The sequence below is a fragment of the Maylandia zebra genome, linkage group LG23 (assembly GCF_041146795.1).
Source record: "Maylandia zebra isolate NMK-2024a linkage group LG23, Mzebra_GT3a, whole genome shotgun sequence".
In the NCBI taxonomy this organism is placed as follows: domain Eukaryota; kingdom Metazoa; phylum Chordata; class Actinopteri; order Cichliformes; family Cichlidae; genus Maylandia; species Maylandia zebra.
In genome coordinates this window covers 20,761,559-20,778,625 of record NC_135188.1, presented here as the reverse complement: position 1 = coordinate 20,778,625, position 17,067 = coordinate 20,761,559, and the positions used below count along the sequence as shown (strand labels likewise).

The 17,067-nt window shown below is 39.0% G+C and overlaps 1 protein-coding gene across 4 annotated transcripts in view; it reads left to right on the top strand.

The window, feature by feature from the left end:
* Positions 1-17,067, top strand: part of LOC101486742 (kalirin) — a 59,354-nt gene that overhangs the window by 30,794 nt on the left and 11,493 nt on the right. For 2 of the 4 annotated variants that reach the window (XM_004565613.3, XM_004565612.3), the window contains exons 34-45: positions 87-179; positions 1,364-1,475; positions 2,479-2,669; positions 2,779-2,880; positions 2,971-3,125; positions 3,854-3,956; positions 6,074-6,235; positions 7,285-7,477; positions 14,252-14,308; positions 14,404-14,510; positions 15,604-15,735; positions 15,823-15,936. In XM_004565613.3, coding sequence (XP_004565670.1) covers positions 87-179; positions 1,364-1,475; positions 2,479-2,669; positions 2,779-2,880; positions 2,971-3,125; positions 3,854-3,956; positions 6,074-6,235; positions 7,285-7,477; positions 14,252-14,308; positions 14,404-14,510; positions 15,604-15,735; positions 15,823-15,936 — 1,521 coding nt within the window. Of the gene's footprint in view, positions 1-86; positions 180-1,363; positions 1,476-2,478; positions 2,670-2,778; positions 2,881-2,970; positions 3,126-3,853; positions 3,957-6,073; positions 6,236-7,284; positions 7,478-14,251; positions 14,309-14,403; positions 14,511-14,726; positions 15,583-15,603; positions 15,736-15,822; positions 15,937-17,067 lie in introns of those variants that run through there. The other 2 variants (XM_023152855.3, XM_023152856.3) reach the window with 2 other exon arrangements.

Here is a 17,067-nt window from a genome sequence, read left to right as displayed (position 1 = left end):
AATGTGGTTTGAATTTTATTGGACTGCTTTAAAGCTTGATTAATGATCTTTTATATGATCTCTAACATTTTATTTTGTGTGTACAGGAGGTCCAGAGAAGACACGGTCTAGCAAACTCCATCTCTTCGGCTCTCATCAAGCCTGTTCAGAGGATCACCAAATACCAGCTGCTGCTCAAGGTACGCCCTGAATTTCTTTTACGTTTCCCCCACATTCAAAACACACGAGAACGAAGTGTTTCCCACAGAGCTCCAAACTGTTTTTGTTTAGAAGGCTGTTAAATTTAGAGGAAGCCTCGGAAATGTTTCATCCCTCTGGCTGTTTGGAAAACACGGCGCCTCAGAGGATTTTTTCTGAGCACAGCTTTCAATCCCGAATACTTTATATGGAGCCCAGAGGACACAGCGTGTGTGCCTGGAATAATGAATGAAAAGCGCTTCGTGTCAGTTTGAAAACTTTGTTGTAACTCAGCAGCAGCAGGAGGCTGAAGGTGCCGAACACGTAACCCCCTTTAGACTGAGCTTCATTTCTTTATGTTGCCACTTTGTCTGTTCAGGGTGATGTTTTAACTGTTTTTCAAACTCTTTAATACTTCAAACCAGAGCAGTGAAGAAATATACAAAGTGAAGCTTCTGCAGGGTTGCCCTATTTTTTGCTGATGGCCATGAGGGAGGTGACTTCTGTTGTAAAACTAAGGCTGATTCTATGGAAGTCTATGAGGAAATGACTCCTCACTTGACCTCTAATTGTCTCAGTGTGTGTGTGTGTGTGTTTGGGGGGGGGGAGGGGGGGGGGGGATTATGGGGACATTGTGTTTTTCTTTTTGAACAGGTTTATTGAGATATTTGGCTTGTTTGTTTGGTGGGTTTATGGCAACATCTTGCTTGTTTTTTGGTGAGCTTTGGAGAACATCTTGCTGGCGGGTTTCTGGGGATATTTGGCCTGTTTTTGGTGCCTTTATTGGGACATATGACTGTTTCTGGCAGGCATATGAGGACATCTTGGTTGTTTGTTTGTTTTTTGGCAGTTATAAGGAGATATTTTGTTTATTTCTTAGCGTATTTATGGCAACATGCTCTTTGTTTTTTGGCAGGTTTGTGGGAATATCTGGCTTTTTTGGGGGGCAGGTTTGGGCTTAATTCTCTAAAATATCTGCAATCATATATTTTAAACATGGAGAAATGCGCTACTCTTTTATACAACTTCCTTTGCAGCTTTTTAAAAAATATTAAAATCACCCACAAACCATTATAATATAAAACTCAAACATCTTTTTATCACTGTGAAGATTTCTCACAGAGTTCAGCACTTCATTTTCCAGGGAAAACACTGATGAACCTGTATATGTGTTAATGTGATGCAGGAGCTGCTAGCGTGCTGTGAGGAGGGAAAAGGCGAGATAAAGGAAGGCCTGGATGTGATGCTGAGCGTCCCAAAGAGAGCAAACGATGCTATGCACGTTAGCATGCTGGAAGGTGACACAGAATATTTTTCACATGAAGTCAGGACATATTATGAATTGTTCCGGTCGTTATCTAATGAAGAACTTCATACAGTACTGTCAAGGAGCCACCCCTCATTTCTTTATATTCTGCTTCCAGGAAGTGAAGCTTTCTTGTGTTATTTTTAAGTGGTCTTAATCAATAGTTTTCCAGGCTTTCTGAAGGTCTCACCTGGCTTTTCAGAAGAATTTCTTCTTTGCTAAGACACTTAACAGTGACCTTTGAATCATTCAAGCATAAAATGCACCAAACTCATGTGACAACTTAGCAGAGAGCCAATTTTAAATTATGTCTTTAAACACTTTGTTAAAAAACCACATCTGCTCTCATTTCTTTAGCTGAATCTGTGAAAAACACCAAAAGATAACACGGTTTGGCAGCAAAGAGGTAAAACAGTTTACAGTCATCTGTAAAACACGGTAGAGGCTCTGTCATGGTTTGGAGCCAGTGGTGTTGGAGATAGTGCTAAAATTGATAAATTATCAACACAGAAAATACCATCAGATTCTGACCCAGATAGGAAATTAATTAATAATTAATTAATAGATTGGCCTCCCCAGAGCCTGGACTTCAACATTATTGAAGTAGTGTGGGATCATGTTGACAGAGAACAGAACGAAAGGCTGAAACATCCAAAGAAGAGCTTTGAATGTCCTTCAAGAAGCCTATTCCTGAAGACGACTTAAAGAAATGACAAGAAAGCTGCCTAAGAGAGTTCAGTCTGTGCTGGAGAATAAAGGTGGTCACACCAAATATTGACTTTCAAGCTCGTTAAAATAGTAAAAGCTGTATTTGCATGTGTGTTTCGACATGTTCAAATAAATCACTGCACCTATTTCACATTTTAGTAAGTAAAAAGCAACGGGGAGTCGCTCAAGACTTTTGTAAAGTAATGTATAAACTTTAAAAGGTTAAAACTAAAAGCAAAACTTGACAGAAATGTCTTGGAGGCTCCTCACTGTCTTGTATCTTGCAGGTGTGGAGGATGGTCTGGATGTTCAGGGCGAGCTCCTGCTGCAGGACTCCTTCCTGGTTTGGGAGCCGAAGTCTTTGATCAGAAAGGGGCGGGACCGACACCTCTTCCTGTTCGAGTTGTCACTCATCTTCAGCAAGGAGATCAAAGACTCATCTGGACGGACCAAATACATCTACAAGAGCAGGCTGAGGGTAAGGACAACGTCCAGCTTTGCTCCGTTCAAATCAAAAAAGTACAAATGGAACTAATTTGGCTGAAGATATTGTACAAAGTTTCTCTTACTTCTTGTCTCTGTCTCAGACCTCTGAGCTCGGTGTAACAGAGCACATAGAGGGCGACCCCTGTAAGTTTGCACTGTGGGTTGGACGAACGCCAACCTCAGACAACAAGACAGTCCTAAAGGTGTGTGCTCCTGTCAATGAATGAGTGAGTAAACATTCATACAGTGATGGTTCGATCTAAGGAATAATCCTTCTTTTTGTTTACTTTTAGGCATCATCTTTGGAGCTGAAGCAGGAGTGGGTTCGTAGCATTCGGCAGGTGATCCAGGAGAGGCGGGGTCACTTGCGGGGGGCACTTAGGGAGCCCATCCCCCTCCCCAAGACCCCCAACCCCACGCTGGGGCGACAGCGCAGCATCAACCGCAGGTCAGCTCACACAGATGGCCTTTAAACAGTAATACTGACTCCTGACCTGTTATATCGACAGCCCTAATTCTCAGTGCTGCTAATATTTGAACTCCAAACTCCAGTGAGAAAGCACTTATTTTATTTCTGCTATTAAGATTTATGTGCTTAATATATAAAAACTGTTTGTGTCAGACTTAAGTTTACTTCCACTTGGAGTACACCTGGTCTCTGAAACCATTACAGGTTTCCAATCAATCGAATGTGGCATCCACGAAGTCCCAGCTCATGAAGGATATTCATAAGTTTCTCATGTTGGATCGGGTCAAAGGTTTTTTCCAATTGTGTTTATGAATGTCCTTATTACTTTAAAATTACAGGAGCCCATACATAAAAGTGACCGAACGTTTTAAACATAGCCAGTTAAATCTGAAACCTTTATTACTCCTGGGTTTGAGCTGTTGGTTGGATAAATCAGGAAAGTTATGGACAACCTCTTAAGCTTTTAGAAATGTTAACAGACCTTTTATATCATTTCCTGACTTTTCCTACCCAAGAGGAAGAAAATAGTTGATGTCTTAGTCAATAAAGGAAAAAGTGCTTCAGACTTATAGTAGAAGAAATAAGAAGCGCAGACTGACGAGGAAAACAAACTAGATTAAAAGATCGCACGTAGCGTCCACATACTTTTGACCTGTGAGAGTATTTTGAACCCTAGAACACAACCCGAATGTTTTTGTTTGTTTCAGGGAGACGAGCGAGGACGCAGACAGTCTGGGTGATGCCAGCAGTCAACCCGACACCGTCTCCATCGCCTCCCGAACGTCACAAAACACCGCAGACAGCGACAAGGTAACACACACACACACACAGTCGCACGCACACTCACAGACACGCTGTGAGAGGGTGTGTCGAGCAGTCGTATGACCTCACTGCTGCTGCAGCTGGCTGGGTGTGTGTTTTTGGTGTGCTTGAGGGAGTTTCCACTATTCATGGTCGGACTCCTTCAAGAAACTTTCACTGCTCTGCTCTCCTGATGAGGTACGTTTCATTTATTTTACCCGCTTCTCATTAGTGGGGCCAGTGGCAGTGACCTCTGACCTTGGAAACTCTGACCCTGCTGGCTTGTGCTCTGATTTGTGAGACAGTTAAGAGAGGAAGGTGGACGACTTTATTTTTTACTGCGTTGGTGACTATAACACGGTGAAAAAGAAAAAATACACTTTTTTTGTCACTGTGAGGAGTTAAAGGGACAGCATGTAAGTGGCGACAATAATAACGAGTCTAAATTGATCCATCAGAGCAAGAAAACATTTAAATAAGGAACATTTCTGCATTTTCATGAATTTATCCTTACAATGTTCAGCACGATATGATATATCGTGCTGAATATGAGTATTCAGAAGATTACTAGAAAAAAATTAAATGTTTATGAAAAATAAAATCCACCAAAAAGGTAAATCTTAATAAGATGTCAGAAAAAAAATGCAAAATAAACATTTTAAATATATTAAAACAATTATATACAACTATTTCAATAAAGATAAAAAATGTAAATTATAATCAAAATATTATGTTATACACAAAGTTAACATTGAAAACACTACTTTTAAATTAGTATTTTAAATAAACCTTTTATTTTAAAATAAATCTTTGGATAAAAAATACAATTTTACAGTTTTAGAAAAGATAAAATTAAAAATAAAATTTTTACAAAATAAAAATTAAATATAAAAATTAATTATCTGAAAAGTTTTTTTTCATGTTTAAAGATAAAATAACATAAAAGTATTTAGAAAATTTCTGAAAAATCCCTGTTTTATAGCTAATTAAATGAATGTAAATTAATTAATTAATTAATAAATACCAGTATACGTGTGAATAAAATAATATGAGTACTGCAACCTAGTTCCTTATTGGAAATATATCCGTCTGTCCTGTCCAACTTTTTGGGCTCTCTGTCAGTCTTTGAGATCACTGTGACAGTTGACACAGCGACCTCTGACCTTTCTGACAGACCTTTGCTTCCTCCCTGAACGCACACATCTATTCACATCTGTGTTGGATTTTTTGGGGAACACCCGTCTCATTCCCTGCGGACGCTACAAGTGTTTTCTCTTCCAGCTGCAGCCCACGTGTTGGAGCTCACAGTCAGCGGTAACCACGGTGACCAGATCACATGATGTTTTATGCTGCTCTCTGGGCCAATCAGAGAAAGGCTGTTTTTGGATGATATGAGAGGCTTTCATGGTTTGTGGTTTGGTCATGTTTCTGCTGAATTGAAGTGACTTTCACTCATCAGCTCTCAGTTCGAGTCATTTAAACCCAACAGACGGCTTTTTGGTTGGCTGAGAAGCCAGAAAAGCTTGATCCATGTTTCTATATGTTTGCATATTGACCATAGATTACGTAGATATAGAAGCAGCTTATTAGCTCTCAGGAGAAAAGAAAGTTGACCCTTTTTCAGATGAACAGAATCAGCATTCTGGGATTTCCTCACCTGGATGTTTGAGCATGCATCAAGACAAACATCTCCACACTGTTGAACTTTATAGGCATAGCTCATAGTCTTGAAGTTATCTGAGACTTTGTTCTTTATTAATAGTTTATATTGTATTTAGTGTCTTTGTAATCTGGAACTCATTCCTGCCTTGCAGCTTGAAACACGTTAAGTCTTATTTTTAGCCGTCTGCAGGGAATAAAGTCATATCTCAGACTGCTCCCTCACTTTATTCTGAATTTTCCTGGTTTTATCATTTGGAGAAATAGAGGTTGTACGCTCCCAGTGAGCTGCATGGGAGTGAGGTCATGGACTCCAGGAGACACCTCTCTGCATACTGAGTGCGAATGAATGTCTGCTTCTCTCAGAGCTTGGAGCACTGATGCTAATGATGCTGTTATTATCGTTTAACAACACGGCGGTGACACCTTCCGCCTGTAAATAATCTGTCCTACCTGTCTGCGTGCAGCTGTCAGGAGGCTGCGAGTTAGTCGTGGTGTTGTTGGATTTCTCTGCCGGAGGACCGGGAGAGATCAGTGTTCGCTGCGGTCAGACGGTGGAGCTGGTGGAGCGCTCAGCAGATCGGCCCGGGTGGTGTCTGGTCAGAACCACAGATCAAACACCTCAACAGGTAATTAGCATCCAGAAGACAAAACAAAACATCCCAGCAAATAATAAACAAACTAAATGTCCCCACATGTAGCAAAACTTCCTGTCTTGCCCCATCAACCCCCACCAGTTGTGACAGATGGCCACCCCTCCCTGAGCCTCGTTCTGCTGGAGGTTTCTTCCTGTTAAAACAGAGTTTTTCCTTCCCACTGTTGCCAAGTGCGTACTCATAGGGAGTTGTCTGATTATTGGGATTTTCCCTGTATTATTGTCTTTGCCTTGCAATATTAAGCACCTTGAGGCAACTGTTGCTGTGATTTGGTGCTATATAAATAAAACAGAATTAAAATATTTATCTCTGCAGAATTATATTCATACTTTTTTCTTACACATTGTTTCACAGCGTTTGGCAAACTTGACTTCCTGATAGAAGATATCTGTTTCTATGATGCCAATTTATCTTTAAACATATTAACTTTGACTGTCCTTGTGGTCTGAAACATTTTTCTTTTCTTTTTTTAAAAAAATTCTTTCTACTTCAAGTTATACATTAAGAAGTTCTGATCTTTTTAATGTCCCTTTTGGATTAAAGGAAGTTGGTAAGAAAGCTTTAAAGTTTCCGGATTAAGTTCCCTGCTGTGGTCCAGAGCAGCTGAGGGAATGAGAAAAGCACTAAAGGGTCTACTAATAGATCCAAAGTATCGTGTGCCAGTAAAAGTCAGATTTTTACTGAGGGACTTTAGATGAAAGAAACAAACCGGTTGAGTTTAGAAAATTAGCAGATTATTTTATATGATGGGTTGGACAACTGATGTAATGAATGACCTCAGACACAAGAACCTCAGATTTCTATCTAACCATTAAAACCAGTGACACACTCACTGAGTCAAAGGGGGCTGTTAAGCAGATTAGCAACAAATATCCCCATAAGTGACAAATACAATGAAGGTCCCCACGTGTAACAAAGGCAAGAACTTATAGCCATAAGTACCGTTAAAGTGTGTGAGAGGGTTTCCTTGTTTTTCTGATGCTCAACCATCCCTCTAACATCGCTGCTGTGTTTCCTCACAGGAGGGTCTACTGCCCATGAGCACCCTCTGCCTGTCGCACTCCCACAGTGCAGCCGATATGGAGGGACTGCTCCCAGCCTCCACCACATCCTCCAGCACCTCTTCTACAAGCACCACCACCTCCTCCTCCTGCAACTCATCCTCTACCACCATCACCTCCACCTCTAACTCCTCCACTGTGAGCGCCGGGAGGGGTGAGTACCCAGAGAACTTATTGCCTGTGTTCCCATCAGCCCCAAAGGGACCTGACTGTAATCACAGATATTAATGATGCTCTAACTGCTATTTGCAGGAAAAAAATCTAAAAAAGTGATTCCTGAGAAAACATACCTTCTAAAACAACAGCGTGGTCATTTTTAAACTGCTGCAGCACATCCCTTGTTTGCTCGATGTCACTTCCTGTTTAGCCAGAGGCAATTTTAAACATCCTCACGCTGTATGTGTCCCACATCCTCGCTCTCTCTCTGTGCCACCTAAATATTTAAATCCATGTTTGTAAAGTTGTAAACACACTTGAGTCCTTGAGTGCTTGTCCCATAGCTGAGCATGAAAAATTAAATGCGCTTTGTGTCTGTCAGACTCTGCCGCTTCACATTAACATCACAGCTTTATGAGCTTCAAGGAGATGGTCCACAGTAATGAGGAAACATCTCAAAATGCAGCTTTGGCTATAAGCTTCTGGGAAACTGAACTGTTAATCATAACTCTGATCATCACACAAGTCTGCAATGAAATATTTCCATCTTTTTGATCTAAATAAGACAAATTTAGGATGTTTGATTAGCCCCTTTTTCTTTTAAATGTAAATATTTAAAGAACATTTTTACCTAAATTGCAAATATGAACATTAACCTGACTATGAAATATTTTGGGTGCAGTGTATTTTTTGCATACAGGTATAACAGAATAACTTTAGTGTTTTGTTTTTTTTAACTTGAGTATGAACCTATACAAAAAGCTGAAAGATATTAAAAAAAACTGTTTTATTGATTAAAAAAATACACTGTATCGGATTCATATCGGAATCGGCAGATATCCAAATTTATGATATCGGTATCGGTATCGGACATACAAAAGTGGTATCGTGCCATCTCTAGTTCATAGTAATTAAAAACAAATGAAACAAACAACAGTTTTCACATTACCTTTCTTATAAAGCGTGGTTGTTCTATCCTTGCTGGTGTTTTCTGCCGGTATCCAACTCCATGTGTTTGCAACAAACTTGCCTTTTTTTTGCAAAACTCCAAAACACTGCCCCTAGCGTCCTGGAGCACTTCCGTTGTGTTTTGGAGTTTGTACGTGTTTTGGAGTTTGTACGTGTTTTGGAGTTTGTACGTGTTTTGGAGTTTGTACGTGCTTTGGAGTTTGTACGTGTTTTGGAGTTTGTACGTGCTTTGGAGTTTGTACGTGTTTTGGAGTTTGTACGTGTTTTGGAGTTTATACGTGCTTTGTCTCTAGGGGACACTGTACTGAACATTTTATTTTGAAAATTCACTGTATTCTCTAATAAGTGTGTTATAATTTCGTGAATTTTGTCATCAGACAACAAACACAGGCTGTGTAGATTTTTTACGATTAGCCAACACACAGACTTCATTGTAACAGGAGTGACTAGTCATCTATTGTAGCTTTATTGATGGAGTCTACAATGAATAAAAATAAAAGTACCACAGATGCATAGTGGGGCCTTTTACTGTTTTACAGATACCAAAAAAAAAAAAAAAAACCCCAAAGAAAACAACAAAATAAAATTAGTTTAAGTTAAAAATTAATAAAAAGTAAAACTGTCATTGTGCCAGAGAGCAATGCAAATTGCATTAATATGTAATTTGCACACTATAAATCTAATAAACAGCTGGAAGAAGGTGTAATACAGAAATATGTGTCTTCAACTCTCTCAACATAAGTAGTACTCCACAGAAGGAAAATAAATGAATCCAAGCAGCTATCATACTTCACACAAGTTTCAATACATAACAAAACAAGAAACAGACTTGTCATGTCGAGTAACACGTATTGCCTTTTTAATCGTTTTTACTATGAGTAACATGACACAGAACAAAAATGCCTATGTAGTTTCAGTGGAAACAGAAAAGTGACCACAGCACTGAGTGTGGCCTCGACCTGTGTGGCAACTTTTTCCCAACTTTAATCTGTAATCTGGTTTGGCAAGGTGTTTGAAATGCGCACACACACACACACACACACACACACACACACACGGTTAAACATTGACCTGAAGGAGTTTCACACAGACAGGAATCTACAGTTTATCATCCTGACTGTGTATGTGTGTGTGTGTGTGTGTGTGTGTGTGTGGCGACCCGCTGGGTGTTCTTCCTCGTTACAAACAATAGAAGCTTTAGTTAAAAATAAACTCCTTTTTAGCAGTCGTGTTTATTTTTATTCATGCTTTGTTTTGTGTTTTATGGAGTTTTATTTTATATTTTGTTCCAAATAAACTTGTTTTATTTTTCATATCATTTTACCTATTGTAAAAAAACATTTTTATAATTTTTTAATTTGGTTTTATTATTATTATATTTTATTCATTTTATGTAGTGTTTTTTCTCACTTTGTTTATACTTCACTTGATTTTATGTAGTACTTTTATTACTCTACCATTTTATTATTACTTCGCTTATTATTTTAAATTATTTTAAGGTTTTTTCTTTTCATTCATAGGTTATTTATTTTATTACATTTATCATTGTAATTGACTTGTGTTAGTTTATTATTACTATTACTCTATAAGCCACTCCCCCACAGCATCTAAACCCACCCTCTGTGGGTTTAGATGCTGTGGCTCCACCCCCCAGACCTCTGACTCTTGTTTAGTGTCATTCAGCTGAGAGCAGAGAAACACCTCTGTCAGTCAGTCTGCCTCTTTCTTAATATCTCTCTGAATGGACTGATGTGGAAGCATGCGGCGGGGCAGAGGTGCATGCTGGGATTGTTCGGGCATTTGGGAATGGATTGTGCACGAGCGAGAGGACGAGCGAGGTGGGTTCACACTGAGAGAGTGAGAGAGAGACAGAGAGAGAGAGTGACGGGTGTTGGAGAAAATATATGGGTGTGCAATGGTTAATAAGTAATAGGTGTGTGTGTGTGTGTGTGTGTGTGTGTGTGTGTGTGTGTGTGTGTGTGTGTGTGTGTGTGCGCGCCTTTACAGCAAACAGCGCTGCAAGAATGTGAACGATGTGTGAATATGCATGTGTGTGTGTGTGTTGTGAACAGGACACGCAGGTTTTCCTTTTTTGTATGAAAGACCTCACACACACACAAAGTAACACAGTGCAGACAGTAGGTGTGCGTGTGTGTGTGTCCTTCAGTGATTATTTTACAATAATCAGACTGACTAACTGGTGGATTTGTTTGAGTTTTAAGCAGCCATATTCATATCCACAATAATCAGCAGAGGTCTGTCCGTAATAAGAATCTCTTGCTGTTGTTTTCAGCTGGCAAACAACAAAAATGTCAGACAGTCACAGTTTGTAAAGGATGATTTTACACTGAGACTAAATCCACATGAATGTTAGGAAATCAGCAGAGTTTCATCAACATAAAACCAAATTTGAGAGAAAAAGCAAATGAATGCCTGTTTCCATCCACACCTGCCAGGTTAATATAATTTTGACTGAGCAAAGTTTCCTAATGTATGGTCAAAACTGTTGATCAGGATGTGCCAGAACAAGATGTTTCTGTTCCTATATCTTTGATGTCGCCCTTCCACACTTTCTTCTGATTGGTGGACTTCTGGAAGCTTGCCGAGGGGCAACATTCAACCATTTGTCAGATTCAAGTCTTTTATTTTGTGTGCATGGAGACGATTGTCACCTTTCAATAAGAAACCTAGTTTAATGTCAAAAGCGTGGATTTTGTCCAGAAAGAGCGGGTAAGCATCACCACGGCAACAAAGAAATAAAGCTTTAAAGATCTGGAAGTTGTATTTTAGCCCAAACAAGCGGGGTTTTTTTGTAAATCCAACACAGGAGTTTGTAATGCCTAAACCTGACTGAAAGTCATATTTTTAAGTAAGAACACCTTTAAAAAAAAATAATTCTGGGTAAAACACAACTGAAATACACAAAATCAGTCAAATATTTATTTATTCAAATCAATCAATCAATCAATCTTTATTTATAAAGCACTTTTCATACAGAGAAAATGTAGCACAAAGTGCTTTACATAGTTAAAAGCAGCCCACCCCACCCTCCAACTCACTCCCCACACTCTCAATACACATATATCCCCCCACCCACACACACATACACACACGCGCACACTTAAAGAGTAAAAATTGGGCTGGGCTCGCATGAGCCAAGTGAGGAAACACTATAACAGGGAGCCGTCTGCACCGGGAGCCGGTCACAGACCGCAGCCTCCAGGCTGGGCACACAGCAGGAGGGAGGCAAAGGAGCCCCCCAGCCAGGCTGAGAGGACCCGAGAGACCCAGCAGCCACGGTCAATAACAGCCCCGGTGCAGAGAGCGCCCTCCGAGGAAACACTGGAGATATGACGCAATACAATATATATAGGGTAAAATGATAAAATAAATAACAACAGGATACAATATAAATATAAATAGAATAAGAAGATTAAAAAATGAATAAGAATAAAATCAAACAAATATTAGGTAAATCCTAAATTAATAATAGAATAACAGGATAGAATAAATAAGCATAAAATAAATAAACGCTAAGTAAAAGCTAAATTAAAAAGGTGGGTCTTGAGCCTGTTCTTAAAAACATGTACGTTCTCTGCGGCCCTGAGCTCCTCCGGCAGGCTGTTCCACAGACGAGGACCATACCACTGAAACGCTGCCTCTCCGTGAGTATGTGTCCTGACTTTAGGGACAATCAAAAGGCCAGTACCAGAGGACCTCAGGGTCCGCGAGGGTTCGTATGGTAAAAGCAGATCTGAGAGATAAGAAGGCCCAAGACCATTAAGACATTTAAAAATGCTCACTCTTTAAGGAAAATGTGCTCAGTGTAACCTGAATGTATTTCATTTGACCAGATTCCATTAAAAAGTAACATTTTACATTTTGTTACATGTAACAAAATAACATTCTTGCAAAAATACAAATTATTTGTAAAAATCTGTTGTGTGTATGATTCGAACTCGGGTCTCTGAAAATCTGAAATGATTTGCCCCGACACCACCAACCTCCTGACGTGGGCTGCTGTTATTATCTGATACACGTGCATGAATCAGAACATGGAAACACTGACGGGAAGTCTTGAAAAATGTCATCAGAAGGTTGTCTGCTCTCAGTGACGGCCATAAAAAAGAAATAATTAACTATTGACTTTAGTTTGGGGTACAGTAAATGTAGTGAACATTGTCCCATTACGTAAGAATTAAATAAACTTTAGTCTTAGACACAATGCAAGATAACTACATGAAGCTGCTTCTTAGTTATGAAAGGAAAATTCCACCAGGGTCGTTTTGAATATTTAATTATTCTCATTCAAACATAAACTAAAGGAAAAACTTCAAACAACACCCTCAAAGAAGTCTTTGTGCCCAAACTCTTCTTTCTACAGTAAAATATTGATTCCAGTAGATCTCATGTGTCAGAACTACTTGCACTAAATACTGTTATTTAGTGGTTCACCGAAGCGGAGGCAGCAGGAGTTCAATTGTTCTGAGGTAAAACGCTGCCGTCAGTGGGCTCTGCTGGCTGCAAAGTGTTGTAACAACTTGTCTGAGGTCAAATAAGGCAGCGTATATCTAAATATACCACACACCTACTCTACGGCTGATTTTAAGTCATTAAAATAAATATCAGTTCTAATCTATCATAATCAGTGTGTCTGCATGTATTAATTGTTATTAATGGAGTTATCTTTAATCACTTTTATTCATTATTTCATGTGTGCTGAACATACTGGATTCTTTTAATCTCAGTTTGTATATTTATTTATTGTTTATTTTGCAGGTTTTTGTACTTTCACAAGTTAAGCATTAACTTTTAAGTCATAGATGCTCACATATATTTACATGTAATATTATTTTATTGATCTGTTTTCAAAATCATATTGTAATGCACTTGATTTTTTTTTACAGCCTGTAGTTGTAATTTTTGAGATTTTTTTTTTGTGTTTGTAGTTTTATGCTAATAGTTTATTCATTCATTCGTCAGGTTCTTTGTGAGTCCTGTCTCTGTGCCTTTTTGTTATTTTGCTCACTTTTCTGTGTGGTTTAGGGTTTTACTTGTGAATCACTTTAAACTTCAGGTTTAAACGAAAGATTCTATTAAAATTAAATTAAGCTAGGGTAACTAGCTATCAGTAAGTCCCTCATACCTCCTTACTTCAAAGAAACCAACTATCTTTCATGACTGGTGTGCATGCTTTTTTGCTGAGTTAAGGTTGTTAAATTTTCCTTGTTGAGGGCTTAAAAAGCATGAAATTAGATTTCCAGAAGTGTTCATATAACTTAATACAACAATTTTTAGTCTTCTGCTAAAGAAGAAGAAGAAACTGTGTTATTTGTGTCTTTCGGGCTTCACAGTAGTTTCTGTTTTTCTCATTTAACCTCACACCTTCTGGTATTTCCAGTCCAGTTTTTTCTTGTTAACAGTCTGATAATTAGGGCTGGGCTATAGCACACCGTTCACGGTAATACTGGTATAATGTTGGGCTACGATAAGAAAATGAAATATTGCGATAGAATATGGGTAAAACGCCTTTTGGTTAAACTGTCAGCAAGGAATTTGCATTTTCACTGATTGTTTTTTATATATAACTTTAATGCACATAAAAAACAGCTGCTTGGTTTAGTGAAAATACATTGATTTTTTTTTCCACTAATAAAGTTGTGGAGTTGTAAAGTATTTTGTCTAGTGTCAATTATATCGTCAGTTATATCATTATCACAAATTTTCAAATGTATATCGTGATAAATATTTTTGGTCATATCGCCCTGCTCGACTGATAATCTGTTTTTCTTTGTGTCTGCAGAGTCGAGTTTGTACAGCTCTGAAAGTTCAGGCCTCCAGACTCAGACTACTAGCCAAAGTGAGACCACAGTAATAACTCTGAGCACCCATTGCACTCAGAAAAGACAGCACTAAAACTCACCTCTGACCCCTCCCTGCCTTTTCTTCTCTCAGGTGCCACCTCTCCCACAGTGTTTGGAGTGGGAGGGGCTCCAGCAGGAGGCGCTGTGGGCTCACCGGGGGCGAAGCGGAGCGGCTCTGGAACCGGGAACACTCTAAAGGTAACAGCTCGCTGTGAGCTGAAATGGGAGAATTTGGGTCAAATGTGTTAACATAAAGCGGCTTGAGGAGGGCTTTAGTTATCTTAATTGTGGGTTCTCTGGTATTCTCAAAGGGAAATGCAGATATGCACTTTGTGTGTTTGTTGTGATTTGTTAATGCTGTGGTTTATGGTCAAAAATACTAAAGAGGAGTTATTGTGTTTGTTTTTATTCTAGGACTCCACTCCAGTGGCTTTGCATTATTCACAGCTAAAAATAATCCTTCTTTGTCTTAGAAAAGCAGTTCATTTGTGTCTCAGACAGTCTGCTTTAGCTTCTGTCTCCCATCAGTCCACAAACTTTTTTACTTCTACTTGGGCGTCTTTCTGAAAACTTGCTGAGGGGGCAGCATCCAGAGCTGCCAAGGTGTCATTTTGGAAACACAGCATTCAGAGCAGTCATAAGAATTGAGCTCTGGGTTCATAATATTTACTTTTGCATATGTTCACATCATTACATGAAATCTGAAACTTTGGTTAAAATGAGCATTTGATACTGTAACTTTAAATAGCTCCCCTTTAAATGTAATGGATTATTAAAGTTGGAAGCATTAGCTCACAGGAAATGTTTCCTCAGTTTTTATCATTGTGTCTAAATTGTATGAGTGTTGATATGTAATCATAGCTGAATCTTGTTTTGTGCATAAATGAGTGTTAAAAAATATATAAAAGAAAAGTAAAATTGTTGGTGAAGAGCCAAAATTTATTTTAAGGTTGTGTTTTAAATAGTTAAGAGAAGCTCTTTTAAAAAACAGATAGTGGAAAACCTTCTGTAGATCAAGAAAATCTCCACAAATTGCTCTTCATATTTTAAACTTGGACTGGATTCATGCAGTTCTCAGCACATCCTATCAGCACACTATGAACTAAAATGTAGTTTAAAACCAGATGACCACATTTGTAACGTGCTGGGTGACATTGATGAAGCTCGTATCACAGGTAACTCTGGACTCCTGAGTTTTTAGTCCCATTTGTACCAGCTGTATGAACCGTAGCCTTGGTGATACAATACTCAGTGGCATCAATAACGGTAACTACATTAACTGTTGCTGCAGCGCTGGTTGACTAGTCCGGTGCGGAGGCTGAGTCAGGGAAAAGCCGATGGACAGAAGAAACCGCCAATCAGGACGAGGAGGCGGGACAACAGGACAGAGATGACCACACCCCTCACAGGAAATGCGCAAATGGTGTGTAGACACCCATCCAAATAATGGGTTAAAGACACAAAATAGTAATAATGATAACATAAACTAATTGCTTCTTAAATTATGTAGAAGGCGAGGAAGGAGGAGGCAGGGCATAGTGGTGGGGAGGAGGAGCCAGAGGAAGAAAGCCACACCCCTCTACCACCCCCAATGCAGATCATCAAAGACCCTAACAATCCTGAGGTAAGAGTGGCTCTGTTTAAAGCTAGAAATGTTTAATGGCTGAAGATGAATGTGGCATAAATTTCTTAATATTGTATTTGCTGCTTTAGTCACGAGGTAAAAAACCTCTTCAGAAAACTTTTTGAATAACTACAAAAATAAACTAAATGTTTTTATACAGAAGAGTGGTTTATTTGAAGAGTTTTCAGTCCTGATTCAGAGTTGCATGCAGCACAGATAGAGCACTAGTGGAAGATACTAGTGATCCTCATATGTCTCCTGCCAGTGGACCTCATAGTTACATAAATACCCTGCACTGGTTTGAGTCATATCTATCTGGTACATTTCAGTTTCTTCGTGTTACTAAAGAGAGTTACTCATGGAGTTCTGTAGGTTCTTGTGTTGGGATCAGTACTTTTCATTGTATACATACAGGTAATATTATTAGGAAACAGCATACATTTTCATTGTTGGAGTTGATACCCAGCTGTAGGTACCTATGAAACTAGTTGACACAAATCAATTAATTAAACTACAGGCATGTCTTCAAGGCCTGAAAGCCTCCATGGCATATAATTCCTTTATCCAAATTTGGAAAAATGGAGGTTACTGAACTTGGTCTTAAAAACCTTGGAAGCATGGTGTCTAAGCAGATACTGACTCTGGATGGCATTACCATGGCTTCCTGTTAGGAATCTTGACCCGATATGTCCGTAAAGGCACACTGTAAGAGATGTCGGACTGTTTTTTTTTTCTTGCTGTATTTCTACATTTCTAAACATCCTGTCTCAGAGTGATGCTGAACAACTAGTTCAATATGTGTTACCTCTATGATGGACTATTGCAATTATTATCAGGCTGTCCTAAAAGATCCCTGAAAAGACTTCATTTTATCCACAATGTTGCAGCAAGAAAACTGTGAGACCATATTTCTCCTGTAATGGCTTCTCTTCATTGGCTCTCTGTTGTATCCACAATTATATTTAAAAATCTTTCTCGTCACATATAAGGTCTTGACTGATCAGGCCCCATCTTATCTGAAAGATCTCATAGTAACGTATCGCCTCAATAGAACACTATCAGATTACTGGCTTGCTTGTGATTCCTAGTGTATTTAAAAGTACAAGGCGGTGCCTTCAGCTTTCAAACTGT